This window comes from Zosterops lateralis (genome assembly GCF_965231275.1).
Source record: "Zosterops lateralis genome assembly, chromosome: 5".
Lineage (NCBI taxonomy): Eukaryota > Metazoa > Chordata > Aves > Passeriformes > Zosteropidae > Zosterops > Zosterops lateralis.
Window position 1 is genome coordinate 36,567,919 of NC_139766.1, and position 19,566 is coordinate 36,587,484.

General features: G+C 43.2%; 1 protein-coding gene and 1 long non-coding RNA gene across 2 annotated transcripts in view; both read right to left on the bottom strand.

The window, feature by feature from the left end:
- LOC310909256 overlaps positions 1–19,566 on the bottom strand; it is a 100,799-nt gene that overhangs the window by 71,544 nt on the left and 9,689 nt on the right. The gene's annotated exons all lie outside the window — the stretch shown is intronic.
- SAP30 (Sin3A associated protein 30) lies at positions 965–7,816 on the bottom strand. Its single transcript, XM_083861660.1, has 4 exons — positions 7,212–7,816; positions 5,942–6,064; positions 3,283–3,381; positions 965–1,299 (listed from the first exon to the last, which is right to left on the bottom strand). Exons 1-4 carry the CDS (start codon positions 7,527–7,529, stop codon positions 1,177–1,179), a joined length of 663 nt encoding a protein of 220 aa, XP_083717786.1. The 5' UTR covers positions 7,530–7,816; the 3' UTR covers positions 965–1,176.

Below are 19,566 nucleotides of genomic sequence, written 5' to 3' on the forward strand. Positions count from 1 at the left end.
GAGTTGCAACGAATGCTAACTGAACAAGCTGAAGCCATGTCCTCCCCAGCTTCAAGATGAAAAATGTTTTCCCTCAGCTTTTTATTCATCCTGTGTGCACAGCTTTGAGCAGAAAGAAATCATATTCCATACACCACACATTTTGACTGGCACAGTAGTTGATAATACAAGAAGCCATTCATAATTCCATCTTCAACATCAGAATTTTCTAAGACAATCAACTGAAAGCCTAAGTATTGCTGGATATTATTCCTCCTAAGTTACCGTAAGTTTTGGGTTTGTTCTGTTTAAACAGGCCTGAGCTAATCCACCCAGTGGAAAAGAAACACTGTGCCTCTTAGAAGAGACGGTATTGACCCCACACAGCCTTGACTCTCATTCTCCAATTAAGTTCTTAGCAGCAGTCCATGCAGACAAATGGAAAGTCAGCAGGTAAAGGATTTCTTACCGAGTCAAAGGATTTCTCAGCACAGAAAGCTGCAGCAGTCTCTTCGTCTGTACTTACAGCTTTGAAATACAAGAGCTGCATTTTTTTCATTTTAATATAGGAGCAGGAAGGCCTCAGTGCTTTGAAGCACGTAACTCCACAATGACAAAACGAATAAACAAATCAGAAAATCCTCCAATTCTTATTTCCAAAGGGGAAAAAAGTGTTACTCAGCCACTCCTGCCCAGCTAAGAACAGAACTGACACTTAAAGACTTTCACCATAGGAAAAAGAACCTATTGACAAGTCTGCTACAGCTTTTTTTTTTTAAAGGCATTGATTGCATCATGAGCACTTGAGGTACATTTATAAATATATCCTTGGCACATTTTAATTGAAAAATATTTTAATATTATTACATACTTCATCAAAGCTTAACTATTAGATACAAGTATCATAGAATGATAGAATATGCTGAGCTGGATGGGACCCGTCAGGATCATCGAGTCCAACTCATTAAAATTACAGACACACCCATTTGAGCAACAATATCAGTGATATTTATTTAAAATACTTTTGCTGAGGAAATTTTTTTCATAAGAGATGGTTTTCAAACAAATCAGCAAGGTTATGAAAAATAAAACAGGCAAACTCTCTCAGGAGAAAAAGTTACAAAGAAAGCTTTTGTATATCAACAAAACCTCAGTCTTTTGATTTGCAGCCTGAGTCTCAGTCCCAACCTTTTCTGCCTAATGAACCCCACTATCCATCTTTAGATCTGATTTGTTCTTATCATTCTTCACCGAGTAGATGAAGTATGTTAAGGTGTCCTTTTCATTCACTGGAATTGTCCTAAAATGGCAGCCAATTATCTATAAAAGAAGAATGCAAGGAAATTAAACAATCACTCTTACATAAAAAACTGAAGATTCAAATTTAAATATACCACAATAAAGTTTAAAAGACCGATTAGGAAGCTTATAAAAAAAGGAAATGCTGCCTCTCTTCAGAAGTCTTTAGTAGTCATAGAAAGGTAAACAGGAACCATTCTACTCATAACTGTGAACTAAATATAGCAGATTGTACTCCTATTTCCAAAGTCAAAAGTTGAGGAATTTTTCAGGGGAAAAACCCCTCAATGCTATCAGAACAACTAAACACCTGTTTAGTTAAAGCTTGAATATAACAGGTAATGAGTGCAGAATATCAACAGTGACAGCACAGTTATGAGAGGCTACTGCTCTCCACTCAGCTTGAGAGGTGGTGTCTGCATCAAATCACACACAGAAACACCTAACACAACACAAGATTTATCAGAGAACTATAACTGAACATTCAGCTCTTTAAAACAGAGCTATCAATGAAAATTCACCATGCTGTAATTATTGAAATGTGACAATCTGTGAGCACTTCTTGAATCGCTTGTCACTTCAGCAGCCTTTCCCTTCACCAAAATGAACACCAGCTTTAAAACAAAGTTGCAAAACATTGTAATTGAGTCTGTTCTCTGGCTTTTTGCCAGACTGGTTATTAAAATTATGAAGTGAAAAACATGGAACTACTCACTTAAGCACCAGAGGATATAAGAATATATGTTTAGCCTAACTAAAAAGTTAGGAAGCTTTCTAAACTCTATCCCAAAAGCATTCATAGAGAAGCAGCTTGATACAGTAATGTGAAGTGAACTTTCAGTAACAGCCAGAGCAGTGTCTATGGTATGTTAGGACAGATTACAAGGAATCCAATGTATTGTATATTAAGGAAGCTCTCTGAATACCTGCAGATCAGACAAATCCAGCACGTGGCAGAAGCAGCTTTGCCCATGCACACCATGCAGCACTGGAATAACCTAGTGCAAGTAGCATTTGACATGTACCTAAAGCAGACCCTTTGAAACACCAGCTTTGCAGAAAAAAAAATGCTTGTGCTTTCTCAAATCACAGTCTGCTAATTCAAGAGCTAATCTACATACAGGAATATGGAAGACTGATTTTGCATTCTTACACTTAGTGGCAACAGGACTATTCTTTTACAGTTCAGCCTTGAGATCACCCATACCTTTAAGAGCCTTGCTTTTAATCCACACGGATTAAGGAGGAATGAAAACAGTGTCTACACTTAAATACAGCTGAATGTATCACTGCACAAAAGTGAAGAATCAGTAACAAACACCAGCTCTTCCACTTACTTACATCAATATGCTGTGAGTGCACCTTTGCAGCACTAAAGAATTCCTTTAAAATTGCACTCATGCGAAGCAGAGATGCTAACATACAGCTGTACTGACATGCAGCTTCAGCACTTTTAGAAACAGTGCATTCCATACAATTCCAGTTTTCTGACAGCAGATTCCAGTGGAGTTAACAGAATTAATTATCAATAGAAGCATGTTTTTTCATGTTTCTGTACTTTATATATACAGAAACCTATGGTTGCAGTAACTAGTTTTTTAAAGTAAAGTCTGAACCTTGCCAGAATTTCACTGACACCTCTCAATTCCTAGTTCTTTTCAGCAGGACATTTCAGGTGAAGTTGTGATTGATGCACAGACAGAATAAATCCATGATTCTATGATATTTGGGGGCATGAAGATCATCTTACTGTTCCAGTTCAACACTGTGCTTTTAAGCAGCAAACACTCCTTTTGGAAGTTAAGAGTCCCTCCTCTGGAAAGCTCTTACTTTTGATTTACTTGGCTCAGGAGCTGTGGCCAATGAAGGAAGCTAGATAAGCAGCTCCCTTTTGTTCTCCTAAAATCCAGATTATATAGGTACTTTATGCAAGGATCACAGTGCATAGAAAACCACATGCCACAGCAAGTTGCATTTTCTATTATGGGAAACACTCATACGTACTTCAACAAGCTGTGCTTTGTTAAGTCCCGGTCTGGTCTGTAGCTTGAAGTGTCTTTTGTACCTTCGAAGTGTGTTTACTTGTAACTGATATAAATCAACCTAGAAGAAAAGAGGGGAAAGGGGAAGAAAACAATCTAATATAAATTTTTAAAAATCAGTCATTAATAGTTCGCCTCACAAAAACATTTTGGAAACTCACAGATACGCAAGTGTAAACAGTCAGCTCAGCAGATGTCATTTTGACAAAAAACAAACCCCACCCTGCACCTTCCAGCAGAAAGGAAAATAGCCCAGCTCCACTTAAGAGGTTTTGTTGTTACTAAGCATGCCTCTACCTCCCTTTAGCTGTGGACAGTATTTAGAACTCATTATTGTACTTTCATCTGTTCTGCGTTTTCTGTTTGCTTCCCAGTTCCAGCACGATAACAAGAAACCCAATAACAACTTTCATATAACATCTATGAAGATGCTGAGTCAAAGGATGCCCTTATATTGTGATTTCAGCCATTAAATCTTATATAGATTACATACAAGACACAGCACATCTGCACCATGAAAGATCATGTATCAGAATCAGGACAAAGTCTAGAGCACAAGTGCTTTTGGCTTGAGGTGAGAAAAGAACCCAAATGTATCTCTGCTACACAAGCAAAATGCAGTAGTTATGTGCATGGGTATAAATGTTCAAAACTCTTTCTCAGTGTCAGTCAACAGTTGAAAGAATTACACAAAGTCCTCTCAGGGATACAAATACACAGTCTTAATCCAGTACTGGGTCAGTTTTGAATCCTATGTACTGTGATCAGTCACTTCTCCTGGCAACAGCTTACCCTCCCATCCTCCCTGACAACCTAAGAGAGCTTAATCAGATGACTGAATGAGAGAGCAAGCACAGAAAGCAGGCTGAATGAGAAATTCTATTAGGGCAGTTGCAATTACAACAGTATTCTCCAAATTCACTGCATTAAAGATTGATGAAGGCATTCGCTTTTATTTAACAGTCTCACTGCAGAACACTTAAGTGCTACTGCACACAGTGGCAACCTGGCCAGACTTGAAGTGAGGCCACCTCGCATGATAAAGGATGTTTGGTGTTTCTAAATTTTACACGGCATTAAATTCTACTTCCCAGGCCACAGTGAGGAAGCCACCCTTGCAGCATCAATCACGCAAAAGAGGAACAGCAGCTTTTCACCAAGCCCCAGAAGCTACCAGTACTGCAGGAATCTTTTCCAACCAACATAAAGATTGTCATGACTGAGATGGAAGCAGCAGAGCCCTACAACTGTTCACAAGAATGATACTTTTTTCCTTGGCAAACTGGGTAATAATTGAAAATAAAGGTGGTCAAGGGCGAATAGGTATCTTAAGGCATACAGTAGTTACAAGGAATGAGCATACTGCCCTTGTCCAAACAGCCAGCTGACACTCCTTAAAAATAGTTCCCAGTTTTCTTTTTTGTAATAATACTGTTAAGAAAAAGCAAGCTTGTTTTCTTGTTCTGGATCTATCTGCCAGTAGTGACATGTTTTATAATGCTGGCATAAGAAAACAAAACAGGCTTCCAGGAGAGCTGCAATTATACAGTGTCACAGAGCTACCTGAAGTCACTCACAGCACCAGCTTTAGAAAGAACTTTCCAAGAAACAATCCCAGATATTTAACAGACAGACACCACCACCCAGCATCAAACTACTTTCAATCTCCTAAAATCCTCTTATGCAGAGCCTTCAGACTGAAGCCCCGTGCCTAAAGGCACACATTCCTGCACAAAGTTTCCTCACTTAGTTGCTGTTATCTGCAGATGCCAACCATAAGGATGCCATTAAATTAACACTTACAGAGCAATTTCTGAAGAATGTTTTAACAATCCCTCTCAGAAGGGACCACAGAGGCATAACAGACTCTGCTCAAAACTAACACACTGTGGAGCACCTGCTAAGCAACGCTGTAGCAGAAATAAACGAAATAACCCAGAGCATAGGAGAGCCTTATGTTCAACACCGACCGATTACGCGATGAAAAAGGTTGAACACTTTGGTTCCCTTATTTTAATGGGTCAGATTCACTGGTGTGCAGTGGAGAAAACAGGTTGAAAAGACACTGTATTTCTCTACTTCACTCCTTCAGAGCTCCCCAAACGGCTCTTCCCCCCACAGTGGGGCAGAAACAAAGCTATCACCATTAAACTCAGTGTTTAAAGTGACTAAAGCAATGGAGGAATTGCCAAGAGCCTCTGCAATACATTTAGCACAAAAGAAAGGTTTGGAGGGACGGGACAGAGAAGCATTTATATCCCAAGCACTATGTGCAATTCCCTTCAGGTTGACAGGTCCTGCAAAAGATAAGAGTTCGATGGTATGTGGCAAAGCACTAAGGAGAAGAGGAAACTGAAAACAGCAGATTTCTGAGAGAACCATAAGACACTCAAAAATAGAGACTCTTGTTCATTGTACTCTGCACTATTTAATCAGAAAACATGCCACAAAATTCAGTTAAATTCTATTATACTAAGAACAGTGCAAATCAAGATTCTTCCCTTTCCCACATGTAAGGTAAGCTGTAAAAGTGGGAGAGTGGTGTTGGTGCAGACTCGGTGTCATTAATAAGCTTAACACAACAACTCGGGGAAAAAAAAATAAAATCAACTGTTATCTACCTCTGGAGTGTCGATGTCTTGCACTGGTGAGTCACCATCATCATCGCTGCCTTTCCTCTTTCTTCTATTCCTCACACTCTGAATTAAATTTTTGTGGAAGTCACAAATGTACAGATGTCTCGCCTAGAAGAACAAAACGGCGTCTTTCAATCAAACCCACGCTGTGTATCTCCCAGCCTGAAACGCACGCAGACACACAACCCCTAAGCGCTCACAGCCACATTAACCGAGTTGGGGAAGCTTTTCTACTGGCTTTTTTTAAATGGAGAGAGTGTGCTGTGCTGCAGCTCCGTGGCACGGCTGGGCGCCGGGCTGGCTGAAATGCTGCAGTGCCGGGCTGCGGAGCCCGCAGCGCACACAGCCCTCCCTCCCTCCTTCCCTCCCTGCAAACAAAACACAAGCTTTCAGTTCTTCTCTATAGGGCCAAGACACGGCTCTCATTTCCCCGGCTATATCCTCCCCTCCCTGGTTTACTTCCGCTACCCGGCGTGCTCACGCAGCACACTTATTTTTACTTTCTTTCTTTTCTCTTTTTAACAACTTTCCCTTTGGCGGGGATGTGCGCGCTTTGGGAGCTCTGGGCGCGTACAGTCGGGGATCCGCAGCTCTGGGCGCTTTTAGGGGCAAATGAAAGCCGGGGCAGCGCCGGGGGCCGGGCAGCCGAGCCGGGCCGGGTCCCTGGGTGCTCACCGGGCAGGGCAGGGGATCCCGCGGGCAGCCCCACCCGCAGCCCGCCTGGCCCTCCTCCCCAGGCACCCGGCGAGGCTCTCTGCCGGCTCCCCGGCACCGTGCCCGCCCTGCCCGGGCCCGATGGCCGCCCAGAGGAGGATAAAGCGGCCCGGGAGACGCGCGGCGCAGCAACACGAGGCGGGGCAGGCAGCGCGGGCCTCGCACAGCACAAACTACCGCGGGCCTCGCACAACACAGACTGCCGCCCGGAGCCGTGCGGGCTCCTCCGGCAAAGAGCGGCGCTACCGGGGCTCAGCCGCTCCGGCGGCAGGAGCCGGCGCTCGGGCTCTGGGCTAGAGGGGCCCAGGGCAGGCAGGAGAGGCGGGCGCTGCCCCCGCCCGGAGGGACTTTCAGCGCTCCAGCCGTGCCAGCCGAACCCGCCCGTGCTGCGGGAAAGGGGTGGGAAGGGGGAACGAACGCTTCCCCGCCGCCGAACTCCCCTCCTCCCCCGCTAAACTCGATTAAAAGTCCCCCAACCAACTAAGGTACAGCCGCAGCGACCTCCCGGCCGCTTTTGTCCGCCCGCCCCTCGTGGACTTACGCTCTTGTCCAGCTCGATCTTCACCTTCTTCTGCGAGATGCTCTTCTGGATGCGCTTGCTGAAGCTGGCGTTGCCGGCGGCGCGGCCGCAGCGCTCGCCGTCCTCCCGCAGGCAGCAGAGCTGCCCGGCCCCGGGCCCGCCCCCGCCCGCCGGGCCCGCCGTGCCCGGACCCGCACCCGGCCCAGGAGCCGGCCCCGGGCCCGGAGCCAGCCCCGGCGGCGGCGGCGGCAGCTCCACGGCGGAGCCCGCACCGCCCAGCACGGCCGCGGCGGGCTCTGCCCCGCGCTGGGCCACCTCCTCGGGGGCGAAGCCGTTCATTCCCGGCGCCACCGCCGCGGCCGGCGGGAGCCCGCCCCACACCAAACTTCCCCGGCGAGGCGCCGCGGCCCGGGGGGGCTCCCCGCTCTCCGCCCGCCTCCTTTCAGCGGCGGCACCGGAGCGCAAGCCCGCCCTGGAGGGCGCTCAGCCCGCGCGTTACAGAAAGGGCTCTCCCCCTCAGCAGCCGCCGGCCGAGCCCCACGACTACCGGAGCGGCGGAGCCCCGCGGGCCGCCCCACTTCCTCCTTCCCCCCCTGTCATGTGGAGACTCTTCAGCTGTTTCCTCTGTAACAACAGCAACCTGCCGCCCCGCCCGCCCCGCCGGGCTCCTCCCACCGCGCATGCGCCTCCGCGCGCGGCCCCACGGGAAGTGTAGTTCCTGTCTCGGGCACCGCGCGGGGCGGCGGGAGCGCGGCCGGGATATCAGCGGGGCCGGGACGTGCTGCGGCAGCCGCTGCTTTGTTCTGCCCCGCGCTCCGCTCCCTTCCCCTCCGGGAGCGGCGGCAGCAGCTCAGCCCACCTTTAAGAAGCCCCGTGCGCCAGGCTCTTTTCTCCCCGTTCCCGCGCCTCTGCCGTGGGGTGTGAAGGGCGGCCCCGGGGGTACCGCGAGCCGGAGCTGCCGCTGGCCCGGCCCAGAGCGGGCCCGCCTCCCCTGCTCTGCCGCAGCGGCTCTCCCGGTCACTTGTTCTGTTTGAAATGTGTATTATAAACTATTCTCGCTCTCGTGTTTTAGCCGGCACTGCTCGGGCTGCTCGTTCCGGATCGTCCTGCCTTCCGTTTCGGCTTCTTCCCTCCCTCCCTCGCTGCCCCCTTTCCTTCCCGCTCGGTGCCGGCCGTGCCTGGGCCGGGCGGGCCCTGTCCGGGCCCTGTCCCGGCTCTGCCCCTCCGCCGGCCGGAGGGAGGGCTGGAGGGAGCTCCCGGAGCCGCAGCCCTGGGCCGGTGTCTCTCGGCAGGAAACACACGGAGCTCCGGCCTTTGTTAGAGCTGCTCTTACAGCACACGCAGCCAGGGCTCCGTCCTGCGTTCCTATGGCAGAGCCCTCTGAAGACAAAGGCCACTTACCGTGCGAGTCTCCAGTTTGGTCATTTAAAAGGACTTTGTTAGTGAAGGTGACTGTAAGAACAGAAAAGACTTGAGAATGCAGAATTATTTTCACTGATGATGAACCCAGACCTTGCTGTGCAGACGACTAGGTAAAATAGACACTCTGAAAACACTTGATAAAAGCGGGTATTTTTAGTTTTTAGGCTTTACGAAGCTACATAAGAGATGCGTTGGCATTAAATGATTTAACAATTCAGCTGTTGACAGCAGAGTGGCAAAAGCAGCAAGCTCTGATCTACTGCCCTTTCAAGCACATTCAAAGAAGGCGCAAGGAAGGGAGAGGTTTTGCTTTCCCTTTGAACCACCGCAAACATTCCTTTAAATCTGAGAAGCGGCGTGTGAGCCGAGCGTGCTCCAAGCGCGGTGATTTAATCGCTGACATATCTGACCGTGCTGCGCGTTCCCAGCCTGGAGAAGGAGAGCAGTAGCGGGGAGCCTGGTGAATAATTCAAGCAGACACAGATCCTGCGTAAGCCAGAGTTGTGCGTGAGCCGGGAACGCGATTATGGAGCAGTTTCAGTTTGTGCTGCAGATGGCTCTTTAATCTCATTGCGTAACCGGCTATTAGCGAATGAGGGTAGCTCCCACCATGGCAACTGAATGAAGCTGCACTCAGCAGAAAGTCACAGCAGTTATCCACGAGCCACCTTTGAGTGATTAGTGAATAGGAAAGTTGGAAAAAATACTCAACTCTGCTTTGTTACCGGCCTAGGTTTAATTCCACGGTCTGCTGCTGAGCAATCTCAGGCAGTAAAGGTTTAACTCAGTTTTGGAGTTTCTTTTAACGTCAAACTTTTGAAAACTGTAATAATGTTAAGATTAAAAAGAAGAAAAAAAAAAAAAACAACAACAATCGTAGCACACCTTAAAATTTGAGAATATAGGAAGCACGATTAGGGAAAAGTGGGACAAGGGTGAGTTCCAGGAATTCTTCAGTGGAAATCTGGGTCATGAATAGCAATTTCTAGACTCCCAGACTGTGTCTTTTGAGGTCCCTTTGTTTTTTTGGTTTTTTTTTTTGTGGGTTTTTTTTTTTTTTTTTTCAGATATATTTGACCTTACTGTGACCACAAAATATGTCAATCTGGGTCTGGCTGCTGTTGTTTGGTTTGATGGAAAGATCATTTGTGCATTTTAAATGTTTCTGATCCTCTTTGTACAGTTTGGGAGCAGTTAAAAGCCTGATTATGTGATGCAGCCGTGCTTGCCAAGATGCTAATTTATAAGTGTAATTTCAAGTAAAGTATATCATAGCTTCATGATTAGGTCACGATAAGCGAGTTGTGGGACTTAGAAAGGTAGTTCTGCTTCTGCTGTAAGCTGCTCATTTCCACACTTGTGCCCTGTGCTTCTTTGTGCCCATAAAAACATTTCTGTGGCCGCACAGCAAACTCTATTGGGTTATAACTAGACTAGCAACAAGAAAAATTGTTTCAATTTAATCCTGATCTGCTTTACTGCTTAGTTGCAGGATGCAACTACAAAATGGATTTGCAAAATTTCATGAAGCTTGGGCTACGTGAAATAAAAAGAAAAGTCATCGTGGAATATCTTGTTTAAAATTACAGATTTTTAACATAAACTCTGGTACTGGCTACCATAAGTATTCAGATATAAATAAAGCATGTATGAGGAGATATTTTATATAAACATAAAAAACATGCAGAATTCCAATCATATCCTGATTAAACTTCAAAAAATTAAATCAGTTCAAAGGAAAGAGCAGCTCCAAACCAACTCCCCTGTCCATGACATGCTGTACTCACAGTAGAGCTGAGCAGTACAGAAGGCAGCAGTAATCTATATCCCTTGGGGGTGCCAAGAACGCAGCATGGATGACTTGTAAGTGACATGCAGAAAGAGCAGGAACTGCAGCATCCCAAAAAGTCTGTCTGAATTCACAGCTCCCAAGCTCTGAAGTCAGCAGGACTCGGTGGCTCCTCCTGACACTGAGGCAGGCCAGGCACAGGTGGGAGCCTAGCAGCTTGTGCTTCTCTCAGATGCCATATGCCCCAGCTCCTGTTAGCTTTTGATTGATGTATTTTGTAATTTGAGAGAGAAGAATGATAATCAGATACATCACCTTGGGTATATTGCAAGCACATTGCAAACACATTACTAGTAATCAATCATGGAAAGATAAATGTGGCTTGCAATTTTGTATGCATTTCCATGGCATAAAGTTCAGCTGGGGGGGATGATTCCCTTCCCCAGCAGGTACCATTCACTTGAAGTCCAAGGCTACATTAGTGCACTTGTGTTCAGCACCTGAAATTATCCTGTTAGCAAAAGGAATAATAAGGAAAACTATTGGTATACATTCTTCTCAGCAAATACATTTTATTTGTTATGTATTGTAACTACTTCAGTGAAAAAAGATCTTTTTAAAACACTTGAAAAGTTCTGCAAATTCCACTGCACATCCTGGTGGTTTTAATTAAAAAACCCCTACTTGATAAGCATTCATAGACTGTGATAAAGAATAGTGACCAAATCTCTCCTTCCTTATTAGAAACAAATGCTATTCTTTTTATTTTTCCTCTCTTTTTTCTGATTTTTTTAAAATATCTCATTTTCCTTTCCCACTCCAGCACAACCTGCTACTGTTTGTTGCTCTGCTCCCAATTTATTGTCCAAATTTGTTAAAACATAGACCCAAAGCATAGGAATATTGGAACTAGCCTACAGACTGTATTTTTTTTTTTACTTCTTTACATGTTTTAGGCTAGGATAGTTAAAATACAATTTCAGATAATTAATTGTATAACAACACCTTGTCTGTATTAGTACACATGAGCTTATTGTATATGGTACAAGAAGTGCAATAATAGAAAAAAATAAAAAACCTTTAACCAGAATTATTTCCAGGTCTGTTTCAGTCACTGATCTCTTGTTCATCCAGGTTGCTTTGATTAACATTTTGTTTCACATTATATGAGATTGCACAGTTAGGCAGAGATCCTACGAAATCATCACTCATACTCTTCAGAAAGGTAAAGCAGCTATCTGGAACATATTGTGGAAAAGTATCACCCCCAGAGGTTTTGTGTAATGCAATAAAAATGTAACTACTAGTAACAGACCGATGTACTATATTGCTTAAGATTTTTTTTTTTCAATCCTTTGAGATTGAATAAAAATCTTGCTCAGATTTTCTTTCCCTGTGAGATAAACTGTCGTATCTTGTCAGTAAATTTTGCTGGTCTCTAATGCACTCTCGATACCACAAAAGCACTGTATATACCCTGGGCTACAGTCTTGCATTTTGCGAGCCACTGTTTTCTTGTTATAGAAATTCAGATTTGACAATGGTTTTAACCTCTTGCTTTGTATAATACATACTACACCATCTTCATGGTTTTGTCAGAGGATCCTGGAAACTGCAGGGGTCTGTTACACCCCCATATCCTCTTCTGATTCGTTTTACAGAAAGGAAAATAGGAAAGTTCTGCAGCCCTAAAGCCTCTTTGAGTGCCCTTGTCTTTGCAGTACAGTTATAAACATCTCTAGGTCTGATTTAGCTCTTGCTGAAGTTAACAGCAGGTTTTACATGCCTCTTGGGAATAGGTGAACACTTCTTCCACCAAACCATCAATTAGATATTTGGATTCCCTGAGTAAAAACAAAATAGTCTGATACTAATGTAGACACTTTTATAAAAATAGAATTAATAAAATTACACATGCGTTTGGGGTTTAAATGCTTTCTTGACCTCCTGCAGGGCTCCTTCTAAGATATAGATAGCCTTACACTCCAACAAACTCAAGCATAACAACAGTTCTGAACTGCAGTTGGTTTTTGCTGATATTATTTGACAATAAACCCTTAACTGAGAAATATTATGGGAAGAGGATCAGCTAAAATGTTTTGCACAGTTTGTTACCAAAAATGGCCACTAGGTAGACTGTACTACATGCCTATGTTCAAATAGTACCTAATGCTATTATTCACATTCAATATACAGCAGCTGACAAAAAACATTGCTTCTTTCAGATACTGTTATTCATCTTTAATGCTCTCAAATCTCAACTTCTTTACTTGAAAGATTAATATTAGAGTCTCAGCTTTTATACTGGCAAAGCTTCTGGCCTTTACAGCTGTGAAGGTATGTCTGACTGCTGAAGGACACCATAGAATGCTAAAAAGAGACCCTCACCTTCCAGTTTCAACATTAAAGGTTTTAAACAAATATGGGCTTAGGAGTCGGTGTTTTGGTTTTTTTTCTTTTTCCAAGTATTTGGTTTTAATATTTGTTAACTTTATAAACACCACAAATGAGACCCAGCTTTGCTATTACAACTATTCACAGGCACAAAAAAAAATCCTTACCTCTCTACAAAAGTGACTGCTGGAGCAGGATTGTACACAATCTTGTAAATTATGTCAGAATTAGGAAAATAATAGTACAGATGTTTTACCTCTTTGTTGTGCGGTTATCTGTGTTTCTAATTACATCATGAAAAGCTGTTCAAAAATGGACCATATCTTTGCAAAGTAAACCTTAACTACTAGAAAATAAGTTCTCTGCTTTTAGTATCTGTTCCTATTACAATAATTTAGCATCATATAAATGCTAATTAGTAGTATAAGGTGTAGCAACATAAAAATTGCACAACATGACCAAGCCTTAGAACTGGAGCGTATTCATCAGGGTGGTTTCTCTCTTAAAGGCTTACACTGAAGTTGAGGGTTTACAGATACAGATGCTTTCATTTTTAAACTTTTAAAAACTGGAAGAGACGTGTTTTGGCTGCTATTTAGTTTCTCCATAGCTTTGAATAAGCAAACCTATCTTTGACAGGGAACAACTTGAAATTTCTGGATTTATTTCTTCAAATGCAGAACTGTGCCACTCCCTGATTCTTTTTCATTTGCAGCAGGTGCTTATCCCTGCCAGCACTCAGGTCTCGGGTTTAGGTTTCTCTCTGACCGGAGATTTCAGGCTGGTGGTTCGAGTGGGTGTTTTTCTGTCTCTGCTCTCTTTGTGACCTCTGAAAGCTTTAAGTCTGGTGCGAGAATGGAGGGAGTCTCAAGGTCTTGGTTTTCTTGGTTTCTTGCATTGTTTATTAATTCTTATCTTACAAGTTCTTTGTGTCTGGCCAAGGTGTTCACAGCAGCTCAGACACGATGTGACTCCTCTCGTGATGGGAGGTCACTCTGCTTTTATACAGATAACTACGTGGTTATTATTTACCATTTCATACCAATGCCTAGTAACTAGACTAAAAGGGCCATTTCTACTTTGACCCAATCCACTCAAACTCCCTTGTGCCCAGGTCACTGCAGAAAATGGATGCCAAGGAAGAACAAGAAGAACCCAGGGCAACACCCTAATTCCATCATCTTGTCCCCTTGCATCTACATTCTAAAAATCCCAAAACTACAAAATCTTCTACATGGTGATAAACTATACTACTATCTGTTACACATTTGTGACTTGAAATTCTTCTCTCTGTTGGAAGATTTTCACATGGACTATAATCAAAGCCTGTGTCTTCCTGGGCTCTGTGCCAGGCAAACCCCCCTGCACAAACCCCAGACCCTCTTTCTCGGGTCTCAGGCCTCTCTACCAAGGTCTGTGACCTTCTCAGGGCGCCCAGAGGGATGCCCTGCACTCCAACACTTAGGGAGAGCTTCTACTTAACTTCACACACTGCCACACTAAATGACGAGGATTAACCATTGGCCCACAGGTTTGTTATCAAACTCCAGCTTTGGGTTTTTTTTTTCCACAAGAACTGGGGCTCTGGAGTAGAAGCATTAGCTTTTGACTGGTATTACACACAGACATTTTCTAGTAGCATAATAGCTGTGAAACAACCTCCCCTGTTACTGTAAAGTACTTTAGCAGTACAGAGTAGGGTATGCAATGGGGAAAGGGAATTATACATTTATATCACCAGTTGGTGGAAAATCCCATGGGAAACATGACTAAAAATGAGACTGATGATTCCATCAACAATTTCAAAACTTCATGAGCATTTTCTTTCTAGTCTGAGATTACCTATGTATCCTGTGGTCATTTCTATGACACATATCACAGCAGTAGTTGCCACAAATAACAGAATAAATTATTCTCCTAGCAATGTTTCTATTGACAATGGCACAGGATGCATGCCATACGACCAACATTTGAGACCCATTTAAGTTTAATGAGATCCATTGATATTCGTTTAAGCTTTTCCACTACCTGCATGCAAGACAAAGACCAGTGTGTTGATGAATATCACAGTTCTTAAGAGGTACCTGGTTGTTACCTGCCAAACCTGCTTATCTCTGCTGGCTTCTTCCTCTTGCAGCCCGGGACACAGAGCCTGGTCAACTCCCACTATTTTTTCTCTTTCCCAGGAGACTTTAGAGCTGCAGTGACATAGGAAACAGATTCTACTGTCAAGTTCAGCCTCATTTTAAGTTTCTAGCCCAAATGACCACAGAAGGAAACAATCCCTCAGACTGGACAAAGGTACAAACAAAGCATTCTGGTTTGTTCTGTAGAAATGTATCAATATTTGTAAGTCACCATGGATTGACAGGTGATTCATTCTGGGAGCAGCAAGCACCAGCAGCTCGTGTCAAACATCAAACATGACTATTCAGAAGCTGGACTGTGACTACAGCTTCTCTGGATCTCCTCACTGGATGTCACACCTCCAGGGCCAGATGCAGTCCAACCCTTGGTCTTACAGCTTAGAAGGAGAAAAAAAGTTCTCAAATATGCTCTCCAATTCACAAAAGACAGAACAATTTTATTAGCAATTAAATTTAATTTCTTAAGAGTAAGTTGTGTATATGTTTCAGGCAAAGTACCAATGTTTACCAACACTGGAAGAGTTTGGGGGTGGGGAGAGAAGAATAGAAACTTTTCTTACCCATTTAAACCATATTCTTATTGTAAATGAGGACTACCCACATTTCAGAGCCCCTCTAAGCTGCCTGTGAAACTATCCAATATATAAATACAAATTACTGCTTTCTTCTCATACATGTAAAAGGTATTAGCAGTATAGCAAAACAAATACATTTTTTAAATATGTTGAGAGGAAAAAGTTGCATGAGTATTACTTTGAATGTAAACAAGAAAGTGAGTGAAAGCCAGGTGAATAGAAAAGCAAAAAGATAAAAAAAAAAAGTTAAAAGCTTGTAAACCCAGTGCAAAAAAAAAAAAAAAAAAAAAAAAAAAAAAAAAAAGTCAAATTAAGAGTGAAAAGGTTCAGGTAACAATTACTGTGATCAGGAATTGCTGTTGTTCCTATTATCCGTGTTAGTACCAGAAGAGATGTGTTGTATTTATTTCCTAACATATGAGCACTGCAGTTTGAGCCTTTGCTCTGCAGCTGTCCCTGACAGTGTCTCATGCAGGCTGCCTTTGTTTTAGGTATTAGGTGCACAGCACAAAGTCAAAATAAGCTCCAGAGCTTTCAGACTAACCCAGCCTGGTGTAACTAACACAGCTGCATTTGCCTACGAGCTGCTTAACTGGTTATGCAGGCTTTACAATGATCCACATAATAAAGCCCTAATGTTTAAAGGATAAATATATTTCATTTTTACAACATACGTATTATTTACATGTTATACAACGCCAGAAAAACTAGGGAACTTTAAATCCATTATCTTAAATATAATTCTTTAAGATATTGACAAATAGCAGTTTTGTAAACTTTTAGGCAGCCCAGTTATATGTGTTTTTATCAAACTACAAAGAAAGTAACTGCTTTTAACTGGAACACTACAACAAAGTAAGTTTTGTGTTGAATTTACATAAGCAGTAGCTTAAATAGTTTTGATTTTTGCTTTTCATCCTACAGCTCCCACCATATATCTAGTGAGAGATACTCACAAAAAATAGGCCTACAACATTGTTGCTGTCTGTAGACTTTGTAATTCACATTAAAAAGGTTTTCAAAGCAGTGACCTACTTAAATGCCTTTTGTGTCTTGAATTTTAATCTTTATTTTTCCTGTAACAAACCCCCTCTGCTGATTAAAGCTAAATTTGCTTTTCTTTCAACATCTTCCATTCCTATTAGTGAAGTTTGGTTTGATTAAAACTGAGAGCAGTTTTACCTCACTTTCATTATTCATCCACTGACTTTTCAAGCCCAAAAGAAGAAATTGCCCATCAATCAAGAGTGATAACTTTCCAAAGCAGAATTTTACAGCCATTAGGCTACATTAAGGCATATTCCATACAGGAATTTGGCTAGTAGGAGATTTTCTGGGCAGTGCCAATAGAGCTTCCTTATCCAATTGACTGAATTAAAACTGACAGCATCACTACATAAGTTCACTTATAATGAAAGTCTGGTCAGAGTTAAGGTCATGCAACTGTAGTTTGCAATCTCCACAGCTGAACGGTATCTGTTGTAATGGATCCTCTGATGATGTAATTCAAATAGAAGGCCTTTGTTCCTTTCTTTCCTTGCTTTGTCCACACTGACACCACAATCCAGAAAAGCTCTAGAAGCAGCCCACAGAAGCCAAGAGATACAGTATGACAGAAAGCAGTATTACTCCCATCACACGTTTTTGTTGCCCGTGACCTACTTTTCTTTGAATCCATTTCTTGGCTCCATAACCCAGTCTCACCCATCTGGTCTTTTCTCTACCTCCTCTCCAGTGTTTCTAGGCTCATTGCTTATCTCTCCTCACTTGCAGTTTACTGAAGATTAGGCTGAGTTAACAAGAGCACTCCAAATTGTGGAGCAGATGAGAAACTCAGAAGGGCTCAAAGCCAGGGAGCTATAAAACCCTAAGAGTGATTTCATGAGCAGAATTATTCACACTGAAGTCAACTCCAAGTCCTGGAGTTTGTGCTTCTTCCCCACAACTGTCACACACATGTGGTTAATAAATTAACCACGCGTACCGACCAAAGTCAATACTGCACAGATCACTGCTTTGGAAGAGTAACAGTGACTGGATCTCTGCAGACAGAAATTGTGTTTTCATCTGAAAAGGAACAGCGTGACACAATGCAAAACAGTGACAGCTTATTGTGGAAGCAGAGAAGTGCTTTTCCAGGCTCGAGGGTGCTGGGAGGAAGGCACGGCTTTGGGGATGACAAATTCCTAACATCAGCATTCTTGTGTGAGGCTTTCAGTGTTGGCACTGCTGTGGGAAGCCTCCAGTATCATGTTCAAGCATGGAAAATTCTCAATACTGCCTTCCTTGTTGGAGGACAGACAGATGTTAAGGAGTACAACTCTTTGGTTTCTTATGTGCCCTGTGTTGTACCAGACAGCATGATGTAACGCTCTATGGATCTAGTAAAGTGTACAAAAGCTTTCTTTTCCAAGTATGAACATTTAAAAATCCTAATTTCTTTCTTAAAACATTTGATTAAATCATTTGAAAGGCAGAGCTCATTTTTTTCCTATAGCAATAATTACAGTTTCTCACCCCACCTGCTTTTCCACAATAATTTTGTTCATGTTCTTAGAGCAGATATAAAAACAGATGCAACAGCAGAAGCCTTACTGCAATTACATCACAATTTCCAAAGACATGTTTTTCCATGACTGTGCTATATTAATGTTAAAAGAGTGAAAATGTTAATAAAACTTACCTAAAGCTTTATTTTCCCCCCTCCCCTCCAATAACTGACAGAGAGTGTCTAGGTGAGTCTGGCAAGGAAGGAATGCTTTTACACCACAGATACCAATGGTTGTACTACAATTCCCTTAGTACATACCAGTATTGTAAAATCTTACCATCTTTTACAAAATGGCTTTATTAACAAGAAGACACTTCACCAAAAGCTGTCACACAGAGGCAGTTTAACACAAAGTAAATGAGTGACCCACCTGGCAGCTTAACTCATCAAAAAATAGTGCTTTCCATGTAAAATGTGAAGTAAAGGCACTTTTACAGCCACATGACAAAATAACTCTCTGCAAGGTGGATAGACAGACCTACACAGAACTAAGAACATTAATTTTCTACAGAGAAGCAACAGAATACAGTAATAACAAGCCCAAACTGGAACACGAAACATTCTCCATGAAAACGCTTATTTTAGAAGGCAAGGAAGGCTAAGCGTTATTTGTATGCTAAACACTATCAAAAGTAAGAGCCACATAAGTGAACTTATAGAAGATTTTGGATAACTGCCTTGTGAAGGCTTTGATATCTGCAGAGGGAATGCATATCTGTGAGCTGCTCTGTCAATTCACCACCCAATCACCCTCTCCTGTAGTGACTTTTGGCTTTTAGGGCTGCAGTTTGGGCAAACACACAAAGCTTAGAACGAAACGGGGATAAAGGAGGCATTTATTATGACATTAGTGAACAGTTCCATGTGAACCTGTACTTGTCAGAAGGAAGAGAAAGGCTTGAAGAACTGTACCTGATGAGTTCTTCTTATACTGAGCAACTCTGAATGGGGGCAAGGAAGATCATTGACCACTCTCACACCTGCAGCTACCTAATACTCTCACATAGCTTAGGGATTTGTTTTTTCTTACCATTGAGGAAGGTTAACATGATTAAAGCTCAACTGAAGGCATCGCCTCTTCAGTAAACAAAAAGCAGAAACCTGCTTTTCAGCAGCAGGGCTGTAAACTATACCTGAAACAACAAGTGGTTTAGATTACTAAGAATATTTACCCGAAGCAGAGAACTGGATGAAAATAATCAGACAGAAGGAAACCAAGGCCAGCAAAGGCAGCATCATGTCACAGGGCCACAGGGCAGTATAAATGACTGCATGGAGACGTCAGTTTTCTCCCCAAACGCAAAGGGCCAGATTTGCTGCTAGCAGGACACTTGACAGCATCAATGCAAACCTCAGTTTGACCCGGAGTGGGCCCAGGCTTTCCCCTGCTGCAGCTTGGGCTTTACAGAGAGCACCGAGCCTGGAGAGCCGACACCTGCCCTTCTCAGCGGGGAACCAGCTCTCACAGGCAGCCCCGGGCTCTCCCAGCCCTCCAGCG

Bases quoted from the DNA above. Each gene is read 5' to 3' on its own strand.
- SAP30 (XM_083861660.1), bottom strand. From the start codon at position 7,529: ATGAACGGCTTCGCCCCCGAGGAGGTGGCCCAGCGCGGGGCAGAGCCC. The intron at 6,065-7,211 runs GTAAGTCCACGA...TTGTTCTTCTAG, and splicing joins AGATCGAGCTGGACAAGAGC to GCGAGACATCTGTACATTTG. The intron at 1,300-3,282 runs GTACGTATGAGT...CTTCTTTTATAG, and splicing joins ACAAAGCACAGCTTGTTGAA to ATAATTGGCTGCCATTTTAG.